At 43.9% G+C, this 24,513-nt stretch overlaps 1 protein-coding gene across 5 annotated transcripts in view; it reads left to right on the top strand.

Moving 5' to 3' along the window:
• The first annotated feature begins 259 nt into the window (after positions 1–259).
• The window catches only part of LOC115458824 (uncharacterized protein C6orf132-like), a 63,066-nt gene continuing 38,812 nt past the window's right edge, over positions 260–24,513 (top strand). For 3 of the 5 annotated variants that reach the window (XM_030188642.1, XM_030188639.1, XM_030188638.1), the window contains exon 1: positions 263–595. In XM_030188642.1, coding sequence (XP_030044502.1) covers positions 457–595 — 139 coding nt within the window. In that variant the 5' untranslated portion in view covers positions 263–456. Of the gene's footprint in view, positions 596–24,513 lie in introns of all 5 variants that reach the window. The other 2 variants (XM_030188640.1, XM_030188641.1) reach the window with 2 other exon arrangements.

Below are 24,513 nucleotides of genomic sequence, written 5' to 3'. Positions count from 1 at the left end.
GAAGGAAATTTAGGGAAAGTCATGCAACATTTGTGCTCTGCATAAATCCTCTATGTCATCGAGACAAAAAGAAGGAAGAAACAAGCCCACCAGAGGCGGTGACTGTGTCCCCAAACAAAAGGGACCTGCAGCTTTAAGGAAAAACTCCGAAGGAGAAGCAGTGCTGGGGAGACTTGCCATGTCCTATACACCTGAGTGGGGCAGCTTTGGGCTCCTCTGCAGATATTTACCCGGTAGAATTGGGGCTGGATCTTTTGGTGGCCCACTTGAACAATGTCTCATTGTACCTGGGCTGGGAGATCGGCAGGAATGTGACCGGAGCAGTTGCTGCAGGTACTGTGTGGGGTGTGGTTTGGGCAGGAGCTCAGCTGTCTCTCACCCCACAGCTCTCCCTGTGTCAGGAAGGACTGGGGCTGCTGCAGACACACGGTCACAGCATGTGTTAAAGAGGCAGGCATGAAGAAAACCCACTCCAAGCCGGGGACTTTAACTCGCCTGTTCGGCAAGAAACAGCAGGACAATTCCCTGTTCGTGGACAGCCCTCCCTGGATCTTACCCCAGACCTCCAAGCGAGGGGCTTCCAAGGAGGAACATGGTCAGTATGGCTGCTTTCTGCTGGGTGGGGGAGGTGCAGGGGACGAGCACTTTTTATACCAGTCCCGGAGAGTATATGTGAAGGGGAGGGGGAGGGGGGGAGTAATTCACTTTTTTAGGAAAGTTCCGAGAGGACTTAGGAATTTGGGTTTCTCTGTCCGGACTAGTCTGGTAACATGAGCACGGTCGTCCAGCTATTGCACTGGTTCAAAATGCTGAATGTAGTTTGGGGCTGGGGGGAACCACTGGACACCATGAAGCAGGGGGAAGAAAAACCCAGCTAAAAATCTGGGAGTCTTGGCAATCGTAGGTGCCAGCTTTTCAAAACGATTTGGGGGTGCTGTGCTAAATAAATATCACTCCTTCCTGGACAAAGTTGAGGGGTTAGCTGACCATTGGGGGTGGGGCTTAAGCACCCACTGCACTCACAGAGCTGGCTCCTAGGTTGACAATCTACAGCAGGGGAAAAAAAATCAGAACCCACTGGTGTGTAAGTAAGCGGAAAAAACAGCGCTGTAACACGTTCTTAGGAGCAGTCAGGGCCCCAGGCTGGTGTGACCTTCAAGGAAGCTTGGAGCTGCTAATCCCACACTTAATTAAGAAATTCAGCAGATAAAAAAAAGTGCAAACTTGCAAGCGCTTTACCTTAATGAACTGAAGTTTGCAATTTCACTGGGTGGAATAAATTGTATGGTGAAACCTGTTTATTGGATTAGCTTACCGGAGGAAAGGGGTTTGGGATTTTAATATACGGCCTTTCTGCGGTTACAGTCAAAGCGGTTTACCTTCTGCACTACTGTATCCACTTTTGTTAGTACAAATGAAAGGAGTGGAGTAGCTTAATGGTTAGTGCAGTGGCCTGAGAACCAGGGGAACTGGGTTCAATTCCCCACTGCAGTTCTTTGTGACTCTGGGCCAGATAGGAAATAAGTACCTGTATATAATGGAAGGCGGGGATAGTGCTGGGCAGACTTATACGGTCTGTGCCAGAGCCGGTGGTTGGGGGGCGGGGATAGTGCTGGGCAGACTTATACGGTCTGTACCCTGAAAAAGACAGGTACAAATCAAGGTAAATTATATACAAAAAATGGAACATGTGAGTTTATCTTGTTGGGCAGACTGGATGGACTGTGCAGGTCTTTTTCTGCCGTCATCTACTATGTTACTATGTTTTGATTGTAACCACAGGAAGGAATCTCATGATCCCCTTTCCCTAAAAATAACTAGGAAGGGGTTGCTGCACTGTTCAAAATCAGCAGCCTTACAGGCATCGCGCACACATATCCAGGTCAGTCCTGGATTTCTGACAGCCCCATCCTGAGATATTCTAGGACTGGGAACTACAAATCCCACACTGCTTTGGGATGTAAGCAGAATTGGCCAAAAGATAACTTGGCAACTTTGCACACATAAAACACAAATGCTAAACAGTGACCTTGAGGTTGTCACCTGACCCAGATCAACCTAAAGTGGCTGAGCCAGTCCTGGCTTTGGCCCAGTGCATGGATGGAAATGTAGTCCTGATCCCTTCCCTCTGGATTTTGTGTTCTGTGGACACTATTCATATGATTGCTGGCTTCTGCTTAATTTACTGCAGATTGATTTTATCTTACGCTTACTGCGCGCTAACACTGAACTACCACTGAGGCAGTGCGGCCGCCGGCGGTAGTTCCAGGTTAAGTGCGCGCCATTTCTGGCGCTGCCTGGAAAGTTTTTTTTTTTTGGTCTAGTGCGGCGCAAACCCGGTGGTAATTGGGCATCGCCATGTTTTGCCCAGTTACCGCTGGAGCCCTTACCGCCACCTGAATGGGTGCCAGTAAGTGCTGCTCACCGCATGACCACGTGGTGAAAAAGGTCCCCCTCCCCCGCCACTACCGCAGGGCCCTTTTCCCTGCAGCTTAGTGAAAGGGATGGATCCACAGAAGCTTAGCGGAGATTGGGCGGCAGAGCCGGTGGTGGGAGGCGGGGCTAGTGCTGGGCAGACTTCTACGGTCTGTGCCCTGAAAATGGCAGATAATGGCAGATACAAATCAAGGTCAGGTATACACGTAAAGCAGCACATGAGTTTATCTTCTTGGGCAGAGTGGATGGACCGTTCAGGTCTTTATCTGGTGTCATTTACTATGTTACTATGTTACTCTTTGGGGTTCTACATGGAATGTTGCTGCTAATTGGGATTCCAGAATCTTGTAACTCTTTAGGATTCCAGAATCTTCAGACCTTTTAGTACAAGAACAGTGCTGGGCAGACTTCTACGGTCTGTGCCCTGAGAATGGCAAGGACAAATCAAACTCAGGTATACATATAAAGTATCACTTACCATGTAAAATGAGTTTATCTTGTTGGGCAGACTGGATGGACCGTACAGGTCTTTCTCTGCCGTCATCTACTATGTTACTATGATCCCAAAGTTTGTGGTCATTATGCCCTGGTTATAGCAAGAAAAGCAGAAAACCACAAGTTCAAGGATGAAAAGCAGCCAAAACCGGATCTGGATGAGCTGCTCTGGGTTGACTTGGAAAAAAGACATTTTTTAAAAGCAAAGAGGTCTAGGCTTAATACAAGTTTCACAATATTTTTGTTTCCAAAGAGCCAGGGCCGCCGAGAGACTGGGCCGGGCCAGGGGCAAGGCCGCCCCCGGCCCCCCCCCCCCCGAAGTCATCGTTGCCCCCCTCCGTCCACCACCGGGCCGTGCCCCCCTGAATTCAAATCATAGCGCCTCACCTCGACCTCGCTCCGTGTGAAAGAAGCGCAGCAGCGGCAGTCTGCAGATCGCCTCCCTTCGAGCCTTCCCTCCCTGTGTCCCGCCCTCACGCAAGTTATGTCAGACGAGGGCGGGACACAGGGAGGGAAGGCCCGAAGGGAGGCGTTATGCAGACTGCCGCTGCTGCGCTTCTTTCACACGGAGCGAGGTCGAGGTGAGGCGCTATGATTTGAATTCAGGGGGGCACGGCCCGGTGGTGGATGGAGGGGGCTGGGTGGAGGAGACTGCAGTGCCGGGCCCCCCTTGAAAGCCCGGGCCCAGGGAATTTTGTTCCCCCCCCCCCCCCCCCCCCTCCGCGGCCCTGCAAAGAGCATAGAAATCCTAAGATTAAATATGCCAGCACATGGGATCATTTAAAGCTCAATATGGTAAAAAAAAACTCAAATTCTCTTACTTTCTAATCACTCATGTGATGACGTACCTTCAGAGTTTATAATTAATGATGTTACGATTCCAATTGTTGACACTATTCAAAATCTGGGGGGTACCTACGTGACTCTTCTCTCTGTGAGACCGCGGGTTATGTATGTTGTAAAATAAGTCTTTTTGGCATTAAAAATAGTGAGAAAGTTTTGTGATTCCATCAGGTTTTTTTTTCCAATTTTAGGTTGGTTATACAAAACATGCTGATGCCATGTTGTCGTGGTTTACTGATAGGTTTGAACAAGAATCGGCTGAAAGCTTTGCAAATTGCGCAGAATTTCTGCGGCAAGAGTTGTTTCTGGTTCGCCGTGATCTTGCCATATTACCCCCGATTTAGAGGGAATTTCATTGGTTGCCGAGTGAGCAAATAATAACTTTCAAAATATTAATGTTGGCATTCAAAGTACTTAATAAATTACTCTCTCTGGTTTTTGCTTCTGCATTGAGAGTTTAGCAACCCAGAGCACTGAGGTCAGCTAATTTAAACTTGATAGAAATACCATCTTTTAAGTAAATCAGACTTGTGGAGTATCAGACCGCTATGTTCAAAGTGTTGGGACACAAACCAGTGGCGGTCCTTGGTTGTATGCCACCCGGGGCGGATCACCGCTGCGCATCCCCCCCTCCCAGGTGCAGCACGCCCCCCCCCCCCGGGTGCAGCATCACCTCCAAGCCCCCACCACCTGGGTGCACGCTGCAGGAGGGGTGCAGGGAGCAGCCGCGTGGCTGTCGGCTTCGCTGGTTCCCTGCTCCCTCTGCCCTGGGACAGGAAGTAACAGGAGAGGGAGCAGGGAACCAGCGGGGCCGACAGCCGCACAGCTGCTCCCCGCACCCCTCCTGCAGCGTGCACCCGGGGCGGACCACCCCCACTCGGTACGCCACTGACAAAAACTCTAGATTGGACTGCCACCCTTGTTGAGAGGTCTACAGAATTGTACTGATTTTAAACAAAAATTTAAAAACATTCCTGTTCAACAAACATTTGGATGTTAGGTGACTCATGGCTTAGCGCGCACTAAAATTAGCGCGTGTTAAATACTAGAGTCGCCCATATGTTCCTATAGGCGAGAGCATTTAGTGCGTGCGAATCATTAGCGAGCACTAAAAACGCTAGGTCGCCCTTAGCACGGCTTAGTAAACAGGGCCCATAGTGTATTGATAAGTTTCTCACTTTGAAGGGGAGTGTGGTAGCCGTGTTAGTCCACTCTTAAGGTTATCAATAGAAATCAAACAAAATAAAACATGGAAAAGAAAATAAGATGATACCTTTTTTATTGGACATAACTTAATACATTTCTTGATTAGCTTTCGAAGGTTGCCCTTCTTCGTCAGATCGGAAATAAGCAAATGTGCTAGCTGACAGGGTATATAAGTGAAAACCTTCAAGCATTACTATGACAGTCTGACAGGGTGGGAGGATGGGGGTGGGTCGGAGGTATGCATGGGGACATCAAAGCATATCATTGATATTCTAACAGGATGGGTGTGGATAGGTGAGGGGAGGGTGATCAACAGAGACATACAGCTTTATGGTTTATAATGGGCTAGGAACCCCAGATCCTTGTTAAGTCCTTTCTGTTGGGTGTTAAAATATTCAATCATTCTGACTTCAAAGGTCTTACGTTCTTGTATGGTTTTAAAGTTACCTTTCAGGATTCTCACTGTGAAGTCACTGGTACAGTGTCCTGGTCCTGTAAAATGCTTGAATGTTTTCACTTATATACACTGTCAGCTAGCACATTTGCTTATTTCCGATCTGACGAAGAAGGGCAACCTTCGAAAGCTAATCAAGAAATGTATTAAGTTATGTCCAATAAAAAAGGTATCATCTTATTTTCTTTTCCATGTTTTATTTTGTTTGATCACTTTGAAGGAAATTGTCTCTATAAGGCACAATGATGTGATGTGTTGTTTTGTTTTGTATTTTATGTTTTAGTTTGTTTTTAAGTTGAATTTTATCTTAGTTTGTTCCCCGCCAAGTACGATGAGATTGTGTAGCTAATAAATATTTTAAATAAATAAATCTTTAATTTCATAAGGTAAACGGGATCTTAGCCACAAAATCGAGGTCCCACTCAGCACAGCAATCTCTGCTTGATTTCAGGTGGAAGCAGTGAGTACAAGAAACTCATCCTGCATAAAGGCACATTGGCTGCCCTTTTGTGATATTGCTCTTTTTTCGGGGGGGGGGGGGCAGGGGTCATGGGTTTGATATACTGCCTTTCTGTGGCACAAAGTGTTTTACAAATTACATACAGGTTCTTTGTCCCTAGTGGGCTCACAATCAAAGTTCTTTTTTTTTTTTTTTTTTTTTTTGGGGGGGGGGGGGGGGTACCTGAGGTACAAGGAGCCACAGTGGGAATTGAACCCAGTTCCCCAGGTTCTCAGCTCACTGTTCTAACCATTAGGTTACCCCTCCACCACAGGGACATGAGAATTGATATTGACCAATCAGTTGCAAGAGGTGCTTCAGTAATGCCCTTGTGCTCTGAACCTTCAGATTTGATGAGAATAGAATTTAACATTTCCTACAAGAGGTTACAATACTGGCAGCCAGGGCCTGGCCCAAGCATTAGGCAGGACTAGGTGGTTGCCTGGGGTGGCAACTTCTGGGGTGCAGCAAAATCTGCTGCAGTCGGAGCAAAATAGTAAGTCCTGACAGCCACTCCAAACAAAGAACCATCATCATAACAAAGTTTAGTATTTTGTAATAAACAGCGAAGGCATGATGTCCAATTATACAGTTCTATAGAATTGTTGTAGGGTGATCATGACTGCAGAGTTGAATTATTGAAATGTTGGAGGGAGAGTCCATAGTCTAGGGACATGAAAGCTAATTGTGGGGGTGTGTGAAGCTGAAGGTCATCAAATAGTTTTGCACTGGCTCTGTTGGTAGCATGGTGTTTCCTATACTCTATTCAGGGGGTTGGTAATAGAGGAAAGGAAGAACATAAGTGTTGCCATACTGGGACAGACTGAAGGTCCATCAAGCCCAGTATCCTGTTTCCAACAGTGGCCAATCCAGGTCACAAGTACCTGGTAAGATCCCAAAACAGTTCAATACATTTTATGCTGCTTAGCCTAGAAATAAGCAGTGAATTTTCCCCAAGGCCATCTTAATAATGGCTTATGGACTTTTCTTTTAGGAAATTAGCCAAGTCTTTTTTAAAACCCCGCTAAGCTAATTGCTTTTACTACATTCTCTGGCAACAAATTGCAGAGTTTAATTACACGTTGAGTGAAGAAATATTTTCTCTGATTTGTTTAAATTTTACTACTTTGTAGCTTCATTGCGTGCCCCCTAGTCTTAGTATTTTGGAAAGAGTAAACAAGTGATTCACGTCTACCCGTTCCACTCCACTCAGTATTTTATAGACCTCTATCATATCTCCCCTCAGCTGTCTTTCCTCCAAGCTGAAGAGCCCTAGCCGCTTCAGCCTTTCTTCATAGGGAAGTCATCCTATCCCCTTTATCATTTTCGTCACCCTTCTCTGTACCTTTTCTAATTCCACTATATCTTGTTTGAGATGCGGTGATCAGAATTGCACACAGTATTCAAGGTACGGTCGAACCATGGAGCAATACAAAGGCATTATGACATCCTCATTTTAATTTTCCATTTCTTTCCTAATAATACCTAACATTCTATTTGCTTTCTGTGCTGTCATAGTACACTGAGCAGAGGGTTTCAGAGTATCATCAACGGTGACTCCTAATGCGGAACCTTGCATCACGTAGCTGTAGTTCGGGTTCCTCTTTCCCACATGTGTAACTTTGTGTCTTATTCCAAGTAGATAATATTACTCTCCAATCAGTAGCTAAAATCCCTGACACATCAGTTTGGGCTCCTCACCATCTAGTTATGGCCCTGGGGACTGGGGGATTTGATTTGATTTAATAATTTGATATAGCACCTTACACACAAGTTTTAAAGTGGTTTACAATAACAAAAAAGCATATACAATCAACAGATAAGACAACTGAAATTAAATCCCACCCATCAATATTCATAATGAAATACTCCAGGGGGATTCTGGGCAAAAAAATTTGAAAATTCTGCACACTTCGTAATTTTTTTGTGTGCAGAATTCCCCTATTATAAGGACTGCCATCACCTCTCGGCATGAAATACCCATCAACCCCTCCACAGTTTTCCATGCACTTTCATGCAGACTTCCATTCCATTCCCATGGTGAGCACACACTCCTCATACACCTTTTTGTTCAGCCCCCTTCTGCACCCACACTCCACCCTTTTTCCAGGCCCCTCCAGCAAACACATCCCATCCATATTTCTTCCAGCCCCCCCCCCCCACCATCACCACACACACCCCATCCATATTTTTTCCAGCACCCACCCATCATCCACCTTTTTTTCCCAGTCCCCCTCCCTGCACTCACCTTTAATTCCAGTCCACCTCCTTGCACCCCCACTCCACATTTTTCCAGAGCCCTCCCCCTCCCTCCTGTACACTCACCGGTCCAGTGATGTAGGAGGAGGAGGAGCTGCAGAGCCGCAGGTCAGGCTGCTTTCTGCTCCTCTGCTGCCCCGGGCCCGAGTGTTCTTTTGAGCCACATGGTCCTCCATACAGCCGTGCGGCTTAAAGGAACCACGGAAGTAGAGGGGGAAGCAGCCCGACCTTCGGCTGTACAGCTCCACCGGACCGGTGAGTGCACAGGGAGGGAGAGAGGGAGGAAGTAACAGACGCTTTACTGCCAGGGGTATCTGTGCCGCTGTACCTGCAAAAGCAGACTGCAGAGAATTCTGCACGGGAAAGGGGAGGGGAGGAATTTGATGCAGATTTATGTGCTGCGCAGAATTCCCCTACGAGTAAATTTAAAAATCGCCAAAGGTATTTTGAAACAACCAAGTTCTCAAGGCTTTTTGAAAACTGAAGTAGCTACTTAAGGGGCCCTTTTCTTAAGCCGCGTAAGCGTCTATGCGTGCTGAACGCACGCCAAAATGCAGTTATCACCAGACTACCATGTGGCTCTTGCTGTAATTTCATTTCTGGCGCGTGTCCAAAAATAATTTTTATTTTCAGACATGCGTATCGGACATGCGTAGGTCATTACTGCCCAGTTACTGTGTGAGACTTTACCGCTAGGTCAATGGCTGGTGCTGAGGTCTCGGACCCAAAATGGACACGCGGCAATTTTCATTTTGCCGCATGTCCATTTACGGCAAAAATTTTGAAAAGGCATTTTTTTTTTACAGGTGCACTGAAAAATGATTCTGCCCGCGCCCAAAACACGCATCTACACTTCCGCAGGCCATTTTTCACTGCGCCTTTCTAAAAGGACCCCTAAACTGCTAACCACATCGGCTAAAGAATTCCGTAAGAATCGACTTGCATAACTAAAGGCCAGTTCCTAATCGATAACAATTTAACCGTCTTTAAAGACAGAAGTTGCAAGATTGTAAGAATTTTGAATGTTCTTGAGGAGCCATTTTTTCCAGAAAGATATCCTGGTACACCCATATGAAAAGCCTTAAAAAAGCATGCATAAAATCAAGATATCCTAGTAGAGTATTTAATGTGGTCAAATTTCTTGACGTTGCATGAACAATTTTGACCAGATTGGACTGAGTCAGGAAAGGTTTCAACTGATGAATCAGCCGTACTTGGAAATAGCATGAGCTTACAACATTACTAATGTGTCTTGTCAAAATTCAAAGCATTATCGCAATGAGAGGAATCCATTTACCCTGCATCATTGGCTGAGTAACAAGTGGTTTAGATTTCTGAGATAACCACATAGCAACAGATTTATCAACATTTAGAATCAGCTCACGGTCTCTCAACCGGTTTTCCAACATTACCAATTTACAATTCAAACTGAGCATCAAATCAAACACCCTCTTGTTATGCTCCCAAATTTAGGAGGCTCGGTGAAATTTTAGTATAAGGTTAGGCACTGAGTCGTAGTAAATTTTCAAAGAGGACAATTAAGGAGCATAAATCCTTTGACTATTGGTCACTTGGTATGTGTAAAACCTTTTTAACACATATTTACCTATGAATGAATGGATGTATGTTAAGTCAATTAGTGTATGTTAAGTTCTAACAGAGAAGGGCAATGGAAATGATAAAGGGGATTGGGCGACTTTCCTATGAGAAGGGCTAATGTGGCTAGGGCTCTTCAGCTTGGAGAAAAGACAGCCGAGGGGAGATATGATAGAGGTCTATAAAGTAATGAGTGGAGTTGAACGGGTAGATGTGAAGCGTCTGTTTACTCTTTCCAAAAATACTAGGACTAGGGGGTTCACAATGAAGCTACAAAGTAGTAAATTTAAAACAAATTGGAGAAAATATTTCTTCACTCAACGTGTAATTAAACTTTGGGATTCATTGCCAGAGATTGTGGTTAAAGCAGTTAGCTTAGCAAGGTTTAAAAAAAAGGTTTTGATAGTTTCCTAAAAGTCCATAAGCTATTACAATATTAAGATGGACTTGTGGAAAATCCACTTCTTATTTCTAGGATAAGGGGTTCTGGGATCTTGCCAGGTACTTGTGACCTGGATTGGCCACTGTTGGAAACAGGATACTGAGCTTGATGGACCTTTGGTCTGACCCAGTATGGCAATACTTAAGTACTTATGTAAAATCTGGGGATCACACGGTTAATATTACTCAATGTTCTGCGATATTGAGTTACTAGTAATTTACTTACTATAGTTAATTACTTTATTGCCATAATCAATAAAGTAGTTAACTACTTATTCATTATCCCAGTAACTGTAATTATTTTTGAAGAGTAACTGAACAACTTTTGACGTGACAGAGGATGTGGTTGGCATGAGTTAGTCAAACCTCCTTCAAATAAGCATCAAGAGATCAAGTTATGCAATATTCACATTGCGGTTGCGTATAAGTTGGTACCTCTTCACGTACCATAAGGCTTTTACCATAAGTATTCTTGTTTGTGGTTTTGGGAAAGGAAAAGTAATTAAGTCACTTTAAGCAGGTAACTGTAATCAGTAATCAATTACTTTCCTAAATGAGTAATGTAATTACTGTACCTAATTATTTCAAGCTGAGAAGTAACTAGTAACTGTAATTAATTACGTTTTTGTTTTGTTTTTTTATTTGTACCCCACGCTTTCCCACTCATGGCAGGCTTAATGCGGCTTACATGGGGCAATGGAGGGTTAAGTGACTTGCCCAGAGTCAAAAGGAGCTGCCTGTGCCTGAAGTGGGAATCGAACCCAGTTCCTCAGGACCAAAGTCCACCACCCTAACCACTAGGCCACTCCTCCACTGTTGCTACTATTTAACATTCTACATGGAATGTTGCTATTCCACTAGCAACATTCCATGTAGAAGTCGGCCCTTGCAGTTCACCAATGTGGCCGCGCAGGCTTCTGCTTCTGTGAGTCTGACGTCCTGCACATACGTGCAGGACGTCAGACTCACAGAAACAGAAGCCTGCGCAGCCGTCTACATGGAATGTTGCTAGTGGAATAGCAACATTCCATGTAGAATCTCCAATAGTAGCAACGTTCCCTGTAGAATCTCCAATAGTATCTATTTTATTTTTGTTACATTTGTACCCCGCACTTTCCCACTCATGGCAGGCTCAATGCGGCTTACATGGGGCAATGGAGGGTTAAGTGACTTGCCCAGAGTCACAAGGAGCTGCCTGTGCCTGCAGTGGGAATCGAACCCAGTTCCCCAGGACCAAAGTCCACCACTCTAACCACTAGGCCTCTCCTCCACTCTAGCACAACAGTGGCATTAGTTAACCAGTGGAACCTCACCTACCTGGTTAAGCAGCGCTGAACGATTGAGCCTATTGGTTTTACAATATCTGCTTGTTATTCTGCTATTATGTTTCATCATTATCATGCTGCCCAAGATCCTTCTGTAGCACTAAATGTCTATTTTCTAATGTATTTCCACTACTGATAATGTAATGTAAGCCACATTGAGCCTGCAAAGAGGTGGGAAAATGTGGGATACAAATGCAATAAATAAATAAAAATAAATATTATTTATTTATTAATCTGTTTTTGTATTTACCTTTTATATTGTTTTGCTGAATTGTAAACCATATTAATTGACTTCATAAAGGGCAAATGATACTTTTATTTTTTATTTCTGGATTTCTTTACAGAGCTGAATCATGTATTGTTGTTATTGTTGTTACATTTGTGTCCCACGCTTTCCCACTCATGGCAGGCTCAATGCGGCAGGCAATGGAGGGTTAAGTGACTTGCCCAGAGTCACAAGGAGCTGCCTGTGCCGGGAATCGAACTCAGTTCCTCAGTTCCCCAGGACCAAAGTCCACCACCCTAACCACTAGGCCACTCCTCCACTGTTGCTACTATTTGAGATTCTACACTGAATGTTGCTATTCCACTAGCAACATTCCATGTAGAAGTCGGCCCTTGCAGATCACCAATGTGGCCGCGCAGGCTTCTGCGAGTCTGACGTCCTGCACGTACGTGCAGGACGTCAGACTCACAGAAACGGAAGCCTGCGCAGCCTTCTACATGGAATGTTGCTAGTGGAATAGCAACATTCCATGTAGAATCTCCAATAGTAGCAACATTAGATTCTGCAATAGTAGCAACATTCCATGTAGAATCTCCAATAGTATCTATTTTATTTTTGTTACATTTGTACCCCGCGCTTTCCCACTCATGGCAGGCTCAATGCGGCTTACATGGGGCAATGGAGGGTTAAGTGACTTGCCCAGAGTCACAAGGAGCTGCCTGTGCCTGAAGTGGGAATTGAACTCAGTTCCTCAGGACCAAAGTCCACCACCCTAATCACTAGGCCACTCCTCCACTGTTGCTACTATTTGAGATGTTGCTATTCCACTAGCAACGTTCCATGTAGAAGTCGGTCCTTGCAGATCACCAATGTGACCGCGCAGGCTTCTGCTTCTGTGAGTCTAACGTCTTGCACGTACGTGCAGGACGTCAGACTCACAGAAACAGAAGCCTGTGCAGCCTTCTACATGGAATAGCAACATTCCATGTAGAATCTCCAATAGTAGCAACATTCCATGTAGAATCTCCAATAGTATCTATTTTATTTTTGTTACATTTGTACCCTGCGCTTTGCCACTCATGGCAGGCTCAATGCGGGGGGCAATGGAGGGTTAAGTGACTTGCCCAGAGTCACAAGGAGCTGCCTGTGCCGGGAATCGAACTCAGTTCCTCAGTTCCCCAGGACCAAAGTCCACCACCCTAACCACTAGGCCACTCCTCCACTTAAATGTCGTCAAGATGAGCTGTTTCAATTTTTAAATCCAACTACGTCTTGTGGTGGTTGGGTTTTTTTTTTTTTTTTTTTGGTGCTATGAGATTTCCTTGTTTCACTATGTGAAACAAACAAAAAAATTTTGTTGACAGAGCAAAGGTTTTGTAGGAAACTTATGAAAAGCTCTCCCGGCTGTGTTCTGAAATACCCCGTGCTTTCCCCAGAATCGTAAACATAATACAGTGCTTTGCTCAGACCAAGGTCCATGAACACCAGCATCCTGGATCACAAATACCTGGCCCATCCCCAAAAGTCAGTCTGGCTTTTCATGGCTCATTTTGAAGGGATGCCAACAGCAGAGAAGGACCAAAAACCTCACGAGGAAAATCAAGAAAATCAGACACAGTGAGGAGATGGAGACACTTTATGGAACCAGCAATCTTTAGTCCTACCCCAGCAGACACAGTAAAATGCTGATGACCCAACACGGCTGTGTTTCGGCAAAAGAGAGCCTGCATCAGGGGTCTGACAACATGGACAGCTGGTGACAAAGGACAGCAATCACAATCTTACAGTGCTTCAAATATCCACCTTTCAATGTCATCTTGACAATGAAAGAACACTGTTTGGACAAATGCTTCGTAATAGCTCAAAATCGCAGCAGTATAGTAGACTGGGATAGTCTGTTGTCAGAGTCCTCATGCAGGCTCTCTTTTTGCTGAAACACGGCTGTGTTAGATTATCAGCATTTTACTGTGTCTGCTGGTAGGAATAAAGATGGCTGATTCCATAAAGTGTCTCTGTCACCTGACTGTTTCTGGTTTTCTCATTTGAAGGGATTATTATTATTTATTGCATTTGTATCCCACATTATCCCACCTATTTGCAGGCTCCGTGTGGCTTACAGAGTATGGTAATGACATAATCATTTCATTTCATGATAACAGGTATGGTTCTTAGTGTTTGAGGATTAGGTAAGGGAGGGTCAACAGAATCGCTTCATGATAACGGGAACAATTATTAAAGTTTGAAGGTTAGGTGAGGGAAGATAGAGAAAGGTGTTAGGTAGGATAGAGGAGAGCTGTATTAATTGTATGGATTGTTGAGGTAGTTTGTAGGTTATGCGTTTTCTTTATAGGCTTTTTGGAAGAGATGTGTCTTTCAGAGATTTGCGGAAGTTTGTTATATCGTCAGTAGCTTTCAGGTCTGTAGGTAGAGCGTTCCATAGCTGCGTGCTCAAGTAGGAGCACCTTAACTTGTGTGAGGTAATGCACTTTTAATTCAAAAAGAGGTGCCCCGAGCATTTTTCTCCTCACCTCGATGTTGAAGAGGTGGAAACACTGTGATGCTGGTCAGGACAGGTCACGTGGAAAAAGTTGTTCATGACACCATGCACCTGAGCGTGGGGCATCGACAGCAGGTTGTGATACCATCGAGTAGTTCGATCTCTGGAACTCTTTGCCAGAGGGTGTGGTAACAGCGGTTAGCATATCAGGGTTTAAAAAAGGTTTGGACAAATTCCTGGAGGAAAAGTCCATAGTTTGCTATTGAGACAGACATGGGAAGCAACTGCTTGCCCCAGGATTAGTAGCATGGAATGTTGCTACTGTTTGAGATTCTACGTGGAATCTTGTTACTCTTTAAGATTCCAGAATCTTGCTATTCTTTAGGGTTCTACAAGGAATGTTGCTACTATCTGGGTTTCTGCCAGGTACTTGTGACCTGGCTTGGCCACTGTTTGGAAAACAGGATACTGGGCTAGATGGACCACTGGTCCGACCCAGTCTGGCTACTCTTATGTTTTTATGCCAAGAAACAAATGTACAGTTTGAGGAATCCATTTATTTATTTTATTGTTTTATATCCCGCATCTTAAAGCCTCAACAGGTTACAAGTAACACACGTAACAAAATCAAAACAGATACAATAAAATCAACGTAAAAATAAAATGAACCAAATCAAAAGCACTACAACCATAAAATCAACGAACACAAAACATCTAGAGCTGCTGTTTGAAACGTAAAAGCACGACAGCTAGGACTAGGGGGCATGCGCTGAAACTACAGTGTAATAAATTTAAAACAAATCGGAGAAAGTTTTTCTTCACCCAATGCATAATTAAACTCTGGAACTCATTGCCGGAGAACGTGGTGAAGGCGGTTAGCTTAGCAGAGTTTAAAAAGGGGTTAGACGGTTTCCTGAAGGACAAGTCCATAAACCGCTACTAAATGGACTTGGGGAAAAATCCACAATTCCAGGAATAACATGTATAGAATGTTTGTACGTTTGGGAAGCTTGTCAGGTGCCCTTGGCCTGGATTGGCCGCTGTCGTGGTCAGGATGCTGGGCTCGATGGACCCTTGGTCTTTTCCCAGTGTGGCATTACTTATGTACTTATGTCCTCTAGTTGGCTCACTTTTATTACATAGAGCAGTGATTTAACCTATTGTGATGTCATAGTGGCTCATTCCACCAATAAGAGCCAACCTCATTAGTGATGTCACAATGGCTTGATTGTATAGAATGTTTGTACGTTTGGGAAGCTTGCCAGGTGCCCTTGGCCTGGATTGGCCTCTGTCGTGGACAGGATGCTGGGCTCAGTGGACCCTTGGTCTTTTCCCAGTGTGGCATTACTTATGTACTTATGACTATAGGGCTCACCCAGTCTCTCCTGGCATAGTTACTTGCAGCTTTATCATCACATCTTTGTAGCTAAGGCTTCTCCGTGCTTATCACATGTTTTCTTGAATTTTGTCACGTTTTTTGTGACTGCCCCCTTCCTGGCCTCTCCGTGCATTTGTCTTAGAATGTCCTTTCCACTGAAAAAACTATTTGCTTGTTGTAGATCCTCTGCTTTTGTTTCATAGGATGTTTGCAGACTGTCTACACACTTAAAAACTATGTGTTGCCGTGCTGGGACAGACTGAAGGTCCGTCAAGCCCAGACAAATACCTGGCAAGATCCCAAAAGAGTAAATAGGTTGAATGCTGCTGATCCCAAGACTAAGCTCTTGATTTTTTTCCCCCAAGTACTTTCTTTTGCACTGATAAGATAGCAAGCCTTTAATAAAACTTGAAACTTAATAATAAAGCTTGTTTATAAACTTTTCTTCCTGGAACTTGTCGAAACATTTTTAAAATCCTGCTGCTCCAACCCTTTTCACTACATTCTCTGGCGATGAATTCCAGAGCTTAATTATACAGTGATTTAAAGAAATATTTTTCTAATCTGTTCTAAATGTACGTAGTAACTTCATTGCCTGCCCCTAGTCCTTTTTATTTTCTGAAAGAATAAACAAGCGATTCAAGTCTACCCAACCACTCCTCCCATTATTTTATAGACCTCTATCATATTTCCCATCAGCCATCTGTTCTTCAAGCAGAACTCTAACCTCCTTAGCTTTTCCTCATAGTGGAGTTGTTCCAGCCCCTTAATCATTTTGGTCGCCTTTCTCTGTAACTTTTCTAATTCCGCTATGGGGAGGGGGGGGGGGGGGTTCTATATATGGTGCCTAAAACAATCGGTGGGGAAAACATTTTTTGCCTGTGTGTGTTCTATATGTGGTGCCTAGATTCAGGCGCAGTAAGAATACGCTTAAAATCCCAGCGCCTAAAGCTGCATGCGTCCATTTACAGTGAAAACGTAGCGTAAGTCCTGGCACGTAGATTAAAGCGCAGAAGGTCATATTCTATAACTATGTGTGTAAATTTCAGAATGCTCACGAGATATCCATAACATGCCCCTATTTGTCTGTGCGTGTTAGATATTAAGCGCAGTGCATTACAGAATACGTTTAGCGAATTGTGCACGTATCTAATTATTGCCAATTAGTGCTCGTTATTGCTTAAGTGCTGTTATCAAAACAAATTAGCATATTAAGCTAATTAACATATGCGCACTGTTATAGAATCCGCCTGGATTTCAGCACGGATCTCTAGACTCGCTATATAGAATTCGGGGGTATAGCTTTTGAGATCCAGTGACCAGAAATGCACACAATACTCGAGGTGTGGTTGTACCATGGAGAAAAACAGAGGCATTATAATAATCTCTATTTTATTCTCCATTCCTTTGTTAATGATTCCTAACATTCTATTTACGTTCTTGGCCTCCTCTGCACACTGAGCAGAGCGTTTCAACGTATAATCAACAGTGACTCGCAGATCCTTTTCCTGGGCGGTGACGCCTAACGTGTAACTTTGCATCATGGAGCTACAGTTCATGTTGCTCTTCCCTCTGCTTATTACATAGCTCGTTCTGATGTTAAATGTCATCTGGATGCCCGGGCTTCACAGTCTCCTTAGGTTCTCTTTCAGTTTCTTCACAATCCTCTTGAGATGTAGCAACCTTGAATAACTGTGTGTCATCAACAAATTTGATCACTCATTGACTAATGAGTCATTCCAGGTCATTTATAAATACGTTGAAAAGCGGCAGCAGGCCTTGCATAGATCCCTGGGAAACCCCACTATTTACTCTTCTCCATTGAGAATATTCACCATTTAATCCTACGGTCTGTTTTCTTTCTTTTTAACCAGTTCTTAATTGACCATGTTCCCATTATCCTTATTGCTACCCCATATCCACCTTCCTCCCAATGCCCAATTCCTCTTATGTTCAATTTACTTATCCGTTAACCCCATTAATTTTGTGTTCACTACAAACTGTGTATTCTTTTTTACAAATCTGTAATTCTTTATATTGTTACTACGTAAGCCGCATTGAGCCTGCCATGTGTGGGAAAGCGCAGGATGCAAATGTAATAAATAAATAAAAAAAACAGTAGGACACTGCCCTCCTATCCCATGACTTTTTAATTTCCTCGGGAGTTGCTCATGAGGTACTTTTGTCAAATGCTTTCTGAAAATCCAGATACATAATATCAACCAATTCACCTTAATCCACTTCAAAACAATGTAGCAGATTGGTGAGGCAAGATTTCCCTTGCCTAAATCTGTGTTGGCTTTGTCACGTTAATCCATGACTGTATGTGTTCAGTACTTTTGGGGTCCTTTTACCGAATGGCGGTAAAAGATGTCCTGCGGTAGAGTTGGCGCACAGGATTGCTGTGCGCTGCACCCACGGTTTCCTGCATGACCATTTGCTGGCTCCAGCGCTAGAAAATATTTTAAAAAATGTCCGGGCGCCGGAAACAGCACACAGCGGAAGATGAAACTTATCACCGGGATCCTGAGCGAGCCTGGAGATAAACCCGGCGGTAGCCCTACTACTGCATAGTAAAAGGATCCCCTTTGTTTTTATAATAGTCTCTACCATTTTCTACAGCACCAATGTCGGGCTCACCGATCAATTTCCTGGGTCACCTCTGGAACACTTTTTAAAAAATTAACGTTACTTTGGCCATTAACCAATCTTCAGGTACCAAATTATGAAAAATAGAGCTGCAATTTCTATTTTAGTTCTGTTGGTATTGAGGAATATATACCATCTGGTCCAGGTTATTAGTTACTCTTTAGTTTGTCATTCTGTCCTATTACATAAGAACATAAGAATAGCCATAATGGGTCAGACCAGTGGTTCATCTAGCTCAGTATCCTGCTTCCAACAGTGTCCAATCCAGGTCACAAGGAAAGGACCTGGCAGAAATCCAAACAGTAGCAACATTCCATCCAGGGCAAGCAATGGCCTCCACCTTGTCTGTCTCAATAGGAAGCTATGGACGTTTCCTCCAGGAACCTTTCCAAACCTTTTTTAAACCCAGATATGCTAACCGCTGTTACTGCATCCTCTGACAACAAGTTTGAGAGCTTAACTATTCATTGAGTGAAAAAATATTTCCTCTTAGTTATTTTTAAAGTATTTCCATATAATTTCATTGAGTGTCCCCTGGTCTTTGTACTTTTTGAAACAGGAAAAAAATTGATTTCAGTTTTACCCATTCTACAGCACTCAGGATTTTGTAGATCTCAATCATATCCCCCTCAGCCGTCTCTTTTCCAAGCTGAAGAGTCCTAACCTTTTTAGCCTTCCCTCATATGAGAGGTGTTCATTCCCGTTAACATTTTGGTTCATCTTCTTCTTTGAACCTTTTCTAATTCCGCTATCTCTTTTTTTTTTTTTTTTTTGGGGGGGGGGGGGGGGGATACGGTGACCAGAACTGAACATGGTACTCAAGGTGAGGTCACACCATGGAGCGATACAGAGCCATTATAATATTCTTGGTCTTATTTTCCATCCCTTTCCTAATAATTCCTTGCATCCTGTTTGCTGGCACGTACTGGGCAGACCTCTCCTTCCTTCCGTGCCCCACCCTCACGGACATTACGTCAGGCGAGGGCGGGACACGGAAGGAAGGAGTGGCCTGCCCTGCTGCTGCTTGCTGGGAAGGTGAAAGGAGGCATTTAAGGTTAGTTCCGGGAGTGACGGAGGGCAGGTGGGCCAACCCTGATGTTTCCCCGAAAAATAAGACAGCCCCTGAAAATAAGACCTAGCGCATTTTTGGGGGCAAAAATTTATATAAGCAGTGTCTTATTTTCGGGGAAACACGGTATACCATATAATCTTAATGCTCCTTATTCTGCTATCCCTAGTACCTTAAGAAGTTTTAATTAAACAACTCTATAATACTGAGATGCAGACAGCAGTCCAACAGCAAGAAGGGTGCTGTCCAGTCTTTTGCATTGACTGTCACATGTATGATTATCTCCTAGTTGGTGATAGGTTATATGTGTGTGCTCGATGCAAAGAGCTCCTAGCTCTCAGAGAACGGATTGAGGCTAGAGTAGCAGACTTGGAGGAACTGAGGGAGACAGAGAGGTCCATAGAGGAGACCTACAGGGACATTGTAGAGAAGTCCCACCTCTAGTTTGGCAGCCCCTGTGCTGTTTTGGAGGAGGGAGATCTTCTAAAAGGAGATCATCACCCTGGTGAAGCTAGAAGTAATCCTGCAGCCAGGACCAGCCCACCAGATCTAGAGATGGGAATAACTACTGAGGTAATTACATTTGCTGATGACACAAACTTATTCAAAGTTATATCGCAAGAGGATTGTGAAAAATTACAAGAGTACCTTACGAGACTGAGAATTCAAATGGCAGCTGATGTTTAGTGTAAGTAAGTGCAAAGTGATGCATGTGGGAAAGAGGAACCCAAACTGTAGTTACATGATGCAAGGTTCCACGTTAGGAGTCATTGACCAGGAAAAAAATCTAGGTGTCATCGTTGATACGTTGAAACCCTCTGCTTAGTGTGCGGCAATGGCAAAGAAAGCAAATAGAATGTTTGGTATTATTAGGAAAGGAATAGAAAACAAAAATGAGGATGTTATAATGCCTTTGTATCGCTCCATGGTGTGACCGCAACTCAAATACTATGTGTAATTGTGGTCACCACATCTCAAAAAAGATATCGTGAAATTAGAAAAGGTTAACTAGGTCCATTTCTTTATACAAAGAGGTAATGGTGATGGGGCCGCTGATAACAGTGATCATAATATGATCAAATTGATAACTAGCTTTGGAGTAAGTATACACAGGATATCCAATACATTAGCATTTAACTTTCAAAAAGGAGACTATGATAAAATGAGAAGAATGGTGAAAAAAAAACTTAAGAGGAGCAGCTGTGAGGGTCAAAACTTTACATCAGTCGTAGATGCTGTTCAAAAATACAATCCTGGAAGGCCAGGCCAAATATATTCCGTGTATTAAAAAAGGAGGGAGGAAGACCAAACTACAGCCGGCATCGTTAAAAAGTGGGGTGAAGGAAGCTATTAGAACTAAAAGAAAATATTTCAGAAAATGGAAGAAGGAACCGGCTGAAAATAATAAGAAACAGCATAAGGAACGTCATGTCAAATGCAAAGCGCTGATAAGGAAGGCAAAGAGGGACTTCGAGAAAAAGATTGCGTTGGAGGCAAAAACACATAGTAAGAATTTTTTTAAAGGTATATTAAAAGCAAGAAGCCGGCAAAAAAAAAAAATGGTTGGACCGCTAGATGACCGAGGGGTAAAAGGGGCGATCAGGGAAGACAAAGTCATAGCGGAGAGATTAAATGAATTCTTTGCTTCGGTCTTCACCGAGGAAGATTTGGGAGTGATACCGGTGCCAGAAATGGTATTCGAAGCTGACAAGTCAGAGAAACTGAATGAAATCTCTATAAACCTAGAGGATGTAAAGGGGCAATTTGACAAATTGAAGAGTAGCAAATCTCCTGGACCGGATAGTATTCATCCCAGAGTACTGATAGAATTGAAAAATGAACTGGCAGAACTATTGTTAATAATATGTAAATTATCTTTAAAATCGAGCATGGTACCAGAAGATTGGAGGGTAGCCCATGTAATGCCGATATTTAGAAAAGGTTTCAGAGGGGGATCTGGGAAATTATAGATCGGTGAGCCTGACATTGGTGCCAGGCAAAACGGTAGAAACTATTATAAAGAACAAAATTACAGAGCATATTAAAAAGAATGGAGTAATGAGACAAAGCTAACATGGATTTAGTGAAGGGAAATCTTGCCTCACCAATCTATTACATTTCTTGGAAGGGGTGAACAAACATGTGGATAAAGGCGAGCCGGTTGATATTGTGTATCTGGATTTTCAAAAGGCGTTTGACAAAGTACCTCATGAAAGACTCCAGAGGAAATTGGAGAGTCATGGGATAGGAGGTAGTGTTCTATTGTGGATTAAAAACTGGTTAAAAGATAGAAAACAGAGAGTAGGGTTAAATGGTCAGTATTCTCAATGGAGAAGGGTAGTTAGTGGGGTTCCCCAGGGGTCTGTGCTGGGCCCGCTGCTTTTTAACATATTTATAAATGATTTAGAGATGGGAGTAACTAGTGAAGTAATTACATTTGCTGATGACACAAAGTTAGTCAAAGTTGTTAAATCGCGGGAGGATTGTGAAAAATTACAAGAGGACCTTACGAGACTGGGTGTCTAAATGGCAGATGATGTTTAGTGCGAGCAAGTGCAAAGTGATGCATTTGGGAAGGAGGAACCTGAACTATAGCTACGTAATGAAAGGTTCCACATTAGGAGTCACCGACCAAGAAATGGATCTCTGGGTCGTTAATGATACGTTGAAACCCTCTGCTCAGTGTGTTGCAGAGGCTAAGAAAGCAAATAGAATGTTAGGTATTATTAGGAAAGGAAAACAAGAGTGAGGACGTTATAATGCCTTTGCATCGGTCCATGGTGCAACCGCACCTCGAATATTGTGTTCAATTCTGGTCACCGCATCTCAAAAAAGATATAGTGACATTAGAAAAGGTACAGAGAAGGGCGATGAAAATGATAGAGGGGATGGGACGACTTCCCTATGAGGAAAGGCTAAAGCGTCTAGGGCTCTTCAGCTTGGAGAAGAGACGGCTGAGGGGAGATATGATACAGGTCTATAAAATAATGGCGTGGAATGGGTAGCTTTCTTAAATTCAGACACAGTCCTTGTCTCCACCACTTCCACTGGGAGGTGATTCCATGTCCACTGGCCTTTCTGTGAAAAAGTATACTCCTGAGCCTGGAACCCCATGCCACAAGAACCCTCGGAAGCACAGTCTGCAGATTTTGGAGTCGCACCCCCCCCCCCCTTCCAGTTTCAGCTCTGGGCCCGTGCATAACTCCAGCCCTGCTTTTCTGTTGAGTCAGTGCATGTTTAAGGTAGGAACATATGTGAGGTCAGGTTTTTCCACTGTTCTCTCTCTCTCTCTCCTTCTGGTTTATCCTTGCTGCAGATGAGTGGTTCTGCCTGAGGAACTGTCTCGGACAGGTTTGACTAGGTGAACCACGTGCTGCTGTGGAAAGTACAGCCTGTGCTAAATCTGCTTAGCCCCTCTGGTGATTTAGGGGGTGCCTCCCAGTATGGAGATTCCTGTTCCATTCAGCAGTCTCCTTCGGTCCCTACTAATTTCGGGGTGCCGACAAGAAAAAAAAACGCTGTCCCAAATCCATTGCAATTTCTGTGAAAGTTGAAGGGCTAAGAGAGACAGCCTCAAATGAGAAGAGGATCTGTTGCTAACATTTCTTGCCGAAGGCCAGTACTGTATATAAACATGAACTGTGCTGTGAGGTGAAAGTTAGTTGGTGGTTGTGGTTTTTGCTTGTATACACTGTACTGTGATAATTCTCCTCCTTGCACAGCTGTCAGGTGAGTTGAAAGACCTCTGTTTGCCAAGACAAAGATCATCTGATCTAGCTGGACTCTGTTTTCGCTGTCTGTGATGTTCCCAGCTTGGTAAAGGGGTTTCAGGAAATGGTGGTATAGGGCTGATGCACGAGGGTTTGTGGTTTATTTATCACTTAATTTACCGCTTTTAACACAATGTACATCAAAGTGGGGTGGGAGTAGGCGGAGTGAGTGGGTAAAGGGGGAATGTGTGTCCGATTTTCTTCTCTTTTTAGTCAATGAGAGGCCTGTACTATAGGCTTTCTGTCATTTTTGTGGGGGGGGGGGGGGGGGGGGGGAATGCAGAGTACGTGGGCCCTTGTGCAATTAAGATTTGGATTTAGTTCATACCTTTTTCACTAGTGGCTCAAGGTGAGTTACGTTCAGGTGCATTACAATCTTAGCTTTGTACCTGAGTCAGTGGAGGGTTAAGGGGTCCTTTTAGTAGGTTACATGGGCGCGTACATGTGTCCTACGCATGTCAATTTTGAACTACCGCGTGGCCCGGGCGGTAATTTCATTTTTGACAAGCATCCGCTACGTGTGCCGGAAAATATTTTTTTAATTTCCGGCAGTAATCGGCATTCTACGTGCGTAGACCATTACTGCCCGGTTAATGCGTGAGACCTTACCTCTAGGGTGGAGGTAAGGTCTCAGGCCCAAGATGGAAGCGCCAAATTTCATTTAGTCGCACGTCCATTTTTGGCCAAAAAAAAAGGGCCTTTTTTTTGCAGGTGCGCTGAAAAATGGACCTGCGTGTGCCCAATACGCACGTCTACACCAGCGCAGGCCATTTTTCGGGGCACCTTAGTAAAAGGACCCCTAAGTGACTTGCCCAAGGTCACAAGGAACAGCGGTTGGATTTGAACACCGGTTTCCCTGGTTCTTGGTCCACTGCTTTAATCTCTCTTGGAGGATCAACTTTCTTTAATCTTCTTTCTAATTTGTGAAAGTTCAAAAATTTTTTTTTTTTATTTGTTTGTGGTCAGACCCCTATCTTATAAGTCTCTCCTCTTACCTGCCCGCTTGGTGTATTTTACAGTATATTTGATGGTCAGGATGGAATAGTGGTTAGGGTGGTGGACTTTGGTCCTGGGGAACTGAGGAACTGAGTTCGATTCCCGGCACAGGCAGCTCCTTGTGACCCCGGGCAAGTCACTTAACCCTCCATTGCCTGCCGCATTGAGCCTGCCATGAGTGGGAAAAAGTGCGGGGTACAAATGTAACAAAAATAAATAAATCACTACGGTTAATTTCCTAATAGTAAGGCCACCTATGTCGGAGGAGCCAGCAGAATAATGGCAAAACACTTATCCATCCTTGGGAAACGTAATGCAAAATGGAGGTGGGTGGGGTAGAAGGGTTATTTCAGCGTAGGATGGTTTGGGATACT

This window comes from Microcaecilia unicolor, unplaced genomic scaffold (genome assembly GCF_901765095.1).
Source record: "Microcaecilia unicolor unplaced genomic scaffold, aMicUni1.1, whole genome shotgun sequence".
NCBI classification, from domain to species: Eukaryota; Metazoa; Chordata; class Amphibia; order Gymnophiona; family Siphonopidae; genus Microcaecilia; species Microcaecilia unicolor.
The sequence above is the reverse complement of the archived record's forward strand: the minus strand, read 5'-3'. Positions and strand labels throughout refer to the sequence as shown.